This window comes from Arachis ipaensis, chromosome B02 (genome assembly GCF_000816755.2).
Source record: "Arachis ipaensis cultivar K30076 chromosome B02, Araip1.1, whole genome shotgun sequence".
In the NCBI taxonomy this organism is placed as follows: domain Eukaryota; kingdom Viridiplantae; phylum Streptophyta; class Magnoliopsida; order Fabales; family Fabaceae; genus Arachis; species Arachis ipaensis.
Window position 1 is genome coordinate 24,248,881 of NC_029786.2, and position 4,955 is coordinate 24,253,835.

The 4,955-nt window shown below is 32.1% G+C and overlaps 1 protein-coding gene across 2 annotated transcripts in view; it reads left to right on the plus strand.

Annotated features, from left to right (window-relative positions):
• The window catches only part of LOC107625134 (glutaredoxin-C5, chloroplastic), a 5,192-nt gene extending 1,065 nt beyond the window's left edge, over positions 1 to 4,127 (plus strand). Inside the window, exons 3-6 of one of the 2 annotated variants that reach the window (XR_002357252.1) lie at positions 1,027 to 1,101; positions 2,119 to 2,145; positions 2,408 to 2,672; positions 3,947 to 4,127. Coding sequence is in view for 1 of the 2 variants with exons in the window: in XM_016327709.2 (XP_016183195.1) it covers positions 1,027 to 1,101; positions 2,119 to 2,145; positions 2,408 to 2,481 (176 nt within the window). In the remaining variant the exon portion in view is untranslated. Of the gene's footprint in view, positions 1 to 1,026; positions 1,102 to 2,118; positions 2,146 to 2,407; positions 2,872 to 3,946 lie in introns of those variants that run through there. The other variant, XM_016327709.2, reaches the window with a different exon arrangement.

Genomic DNA, 4,955 nt, shown 5'->3' on the forward strand with positions numbered 1-4,955 from the left:
TGCAATTTTTGTGGAATTAAAGTGATGGTAGGTCTTACTCATCACAAGTTAACGAGCACATGGGCATTTGTGTGTAACTGAATTTTAGGCCTAGTGTTCACATGTCTATATTTTCACATGAGTGTTGCTTGATGGATCATAAATGAATCATGACTAAGAATGTGGATTTGTCATTTGTCTGAGAACGTGTTATCTGAATCTTAATAGTGCTGGTTATTTATATATGAAATATGTTAAGTCTGTTGTTACAGTATGGAGTTCTTTAGAAATCTGAAATATTTCCCATTTTAATCTATATACCCCAAATAGTTCTTTGCTGCTTTTTCTTATATGTATTTTCTATTCTTGATTCATTAGTTCTTTTTATAGTTAATGTTCCTGACAACCATATATTTCTTTTGCATCTTGAATATTTAACAAGTTTGACCTATCGTCATCTTTGCTTGTTGTCTGTTCTTCTTTATGGGCAGTGTATCACTACATAACTACAAGTGTGGATACCTTAGTATAAGGCCTTTTATGAACTTCTTAATGTTGATGCACAGTTAACTACATACTATGTATCTCTATCTTGATGACAATCATGGCATGACTTAAAACCTCTTAATTTTATGTGTGATGATGGACTAAGCATATTGGCATCTTGAAATAGTGTTCCCTGTGAACAGTAGTTGCATGGATGAGCTGCAACAAGGTTATTTCAATTCAAGCGTTGGTTACCAAGCCAATCTAATCTCTTGATGTCTTTTATATAGAAGCTGAGTTGGATTATTTTTGTGCTGAAGGATAATTATAACATATCTTCATCTAGCGATCAATAGGTTTTTAACTGATAAGTATGTTGCAGCTAACGCTTTCAGTAATGATAAAAATTTGCTTAATTAATCACTCTTTTCTTTTCTAATCTTCACATTGCTTATTATTCGAACATATTGGTGAAAATCATTCTGTATTACTCATTTTATCTTAATCGTAACATTTTTTGTATGTTCTTTGCATTTTAAATATTTATTTCTTTTTCCTTAGGTCCACAAGGGCCACAGTTGCAGAAGGTGTTGGAAAGGCTTACAGGGCAACATACTGTGCCAAATGTATTTATTGGTTAGTACCTTCTCTAGTCCATTATTCTTATTGATGATACAAATAGTTTGTCAATATTAGTCAAAATAATTACTCCATACTTTCTCTTTTTCAAAATAAGTGTCTTTTATACTTTTTAAGTTTATTGAAAAATCAATGTATCTAGACAAATAGATTGTTGATATACACTAATTTTTTCAATGAAACTAAAAGACGAAAGAGATGCATATTTTGAGAAAGAGGGAGTAGCATTTATAAAGTGTTCCTTTGTTTCTATTGATGGATTTAATATCATTAAAAACCACCAAACAAGAAAAAGAGGAGGATATTGGCAGTAGCTACATAATTGCTAGGTTGTTGCTCGTCCAGTTTGATCTAAACCACTGTTGTCATTAAGTAGCAATTTGTTTTATTATTATTTTGGTCTTTCTGGGTATCTCCATAGACATTACTTTGAGGTTAATCCCTTGCGACAAAAGATACTCCCAACAATTTTCTTCTCTTAGAGTTTGAACTACGGTTCTCTCCTTTAAAGGATAGCCTCTTTACAACTGCACCCAATTCTTGTCATAAAGGAGCAACATAAATTTGTAAGTGCTATAACCATTTCAACTCTCTTCGTATGTAGATTTGTAAAACCACGCAAGTGATCTCTGCTTATTTGCAAACAAATTGAGAAACAGCTTGATATTCAGTTTCTCCATCTAATTCCAAAACCTGTTTCTCCATCTAATTCCAAAACCTTTTATGTTATTTTGCCTGATAAGCTCGTAACCTTCAATGATAATGTCTTTTGAGATCCAAAACTGAAACTGGGCTCCAACCATTATTCTTATTCATAAGAAACTTCTCATAAGTCATAACTAAGTCCTTGTATATACTATATGAGTTATTTCTGTTTCTTGAACAATACATAATGTATTTCATCCAGAAATCTTCTACTATGATTTCACAAGAAAAATAAAGATTGTTACCCTGCTATTAATGTTAATTTTTCGATGGGAACTGCTTATGCCTGACCCTAAGGTTCTTTTACAGGAGGCAAACATATTGGTGGCTGTACAGGTATATTTTTTTGGTCTTATGCTTTACCATTATTGATTATGTGAGTGTTGGAGGGATATCTGCAGTTCAAATAAACAATTATTTTTCCTCACTGATTAACTGTTCTTACATTCGTATTATGAACTATGACTATATTGAATATGAACTTGAATTTCTAGCAGCTCCAAAGAGTTGAATGCTACATAGTTTAATAGAAAAGAAATAATGCAAATTTCCCTCCTTTCCCCGTATTTTGTTTTTACCATTTAATTCTCTTGTGCAGATACACTGAAGTTGTACCGGAAGGGCGAACTTGAACCGTTGCTATCAGAAGCTACCGCTAAAGGCAAAGACTGATGTCGTCCTAGAGGGAATCTGATCCTATTTCCATTTTGTTTCCTTTGGCCAATGCTGTCCTCTCATGTTTGTCACACCTTGGTGGAAAGCATTGCATCTTCATAAATCTGCATTGAAAGGGGTTCTAGAACTTAAAGTTGCACGTAAGGTGGTGACTGTGCTGGAAGACTTATATTATTCTTCTTAGTTAGGTAATAAATTAATAATTGAAAAGACTTAGATTTAAAGGACTTTTCTGAAAGTATAATAACATTGTTTGATTCATGAAAACAACACCTACTAATAGGAAATGGCGCTGTTGCCGTGGTGAAGTCTGGTATCCTTCTCAACCTTTTATATTCTTGTTCATATCACTATTATTCATGGACAAAGTCATTCAAATTCTGTTTATTTTGGTTTTCGTATATTTAATGAAAATAGTAGTACACACAAAAACATACAACGCAAAAGGTAAAAATAATTTAAGAGTGTACACAAAAACATACAACGTAGAAGGATAGTGTGATTGCTTCCGTATTCGTATATGATTACTGCAATGCCTTGGAGTATGCACTACGATAATAATTTGGGAAAATTAAGTGTGTTAGAAACATTGGTGTTTCATTGGTTTTAGTCGTTGATTTAAACTATTTTATATTTTATAATAAAGACCAATGGCTAAAACCACTACGATACTAATGTTCTTGAAACGCTTGATAACCTTCCAATAATTTGTTAAGCCTTATTCTAGATGTTTTAGCCACTCTTTTTTGTGTTCGTAATTAACAATATATCCTTCATGATTTGGAACAATTTAAACAAAAAATTCTACAACCAAGTGTTTTAAGTAACCAAGTTATTTTAACCTATATTTTATTCACGCACTAGAGAAATAATTCTAACCAACTGATTTGTAACGTTTTCTCCGTGATTTCATTTTGGACTTTTTGCTCTTCTTTGCGTTTTCGGCTTCGTGATTTCATTCCGGATCTTCTGCTCTTCTCTGCTTTCTCATATTTTTGGTTCTTTTTCTCTGTGTTTTCAAATTTTTTTTATCAATATTCTCTGTGTTCTGATTCTCTGCATTGCGGATCGTTGTTTTGCTGTATTCCTGAAATCAAACATTGAGACTAAACAATGTATGATGCAAGTTCGATTGCGTTGAACTAAGGCGAGTTGGATGATGCAAGTTCGAATATGTTGAACAAGGGTGATTTGGATTATTTTTTTGAATTGAATGTAGTTGACGAGGTTTGATTGATAGGATAAATCAATGTTAATGATTAAGGATTTGAATTTGATTTAAATCTGAGTTTTGAATTTGATTGTGACAATGTGTTTATGTTGCATTTTAATTATAGCTTCGTGTTTTCCAAAGATAAAGAATGGCATTGTACTGATAAGTTCTTTTTTGTTATGGATTGGTTTGTGAAGATTAGTGTTACTTATTTGGTGTTTTCTACATTAAATTTTTGTGTTATTGCAGTTTGATGTTGATGAGCAGTTTGTGCCAAAAGTTGGGATGGCTTTCAACACACTTGAAGAAGATGAAAAATTTTACAAAGATTATGCTAAAGTTGCAGTTTTTGCTACCAAAATAAGGGATACAAATAGGAAGAAAAATGAAATCAAAAATCAATTAATTACATGCAATAGAGAAGGAAAATGGAAATCCAACATATCTTCTACTAAGAAGAAAAATCCATTAGCTAGATTAAATTGTCCTGTGAGAATTTATATACATATATTGAAGGAGACAGTTGTTTGGATTATTTCCAATGTTGTTTTAAATCATACATATGCATGTTGTCCAAATCAAACAGAGATACTTAAACAACATAGGCAGCTAACTATGTTTGATTGTCGCACAATTAAGAATAGCGATGAAGTTGGTATTAGGTCAAGTAAGACATATCAATTCTTTGTTGCAGTTGCAGGAGGTTATCGTGAACTAAGATTTATTGAAAAATATGTTAGAAATTATATTACAAGAAAAGTTTGTAATGAATCTGAATAAGATGATACCAAAGAATTTGGGACATACTTATTTAAAATGAAAGAAAAGAATCAATGAACTTGAACTTGAGGCTGGTGAATCAATTAAAAATGCTTTTTGGGCTAATGCACGAAGTTGGATTGTTTTTTAGTATTTTGGTGATGTTGTTTCGTTTGATACCACTTATAATATAAACAGGTACTTTGCTGTGCTGGTGTGAAATATTTTCGGTGTCAATTGATTTTTGTTGTTGTGTTGTTGAGTTCGGATAATAATTTGGTTTTTGGTTCTTTTGTTGGTGTGAATCACCATGATCATTCTACACTTTTTGGATGTGCTTTGATGAAAAATGAGGATATTCAATCATTCAAATGGTTATTTGAATGTTGGCTTCGTTGCATGGGAGGAAAGGTTCCAAAAAGCATTCTTACTTATCAATGTGCATCAATGTAAAGGGCTTTTGAGATTTGCATGCCAACTACAATTCATAAGTGGTGTA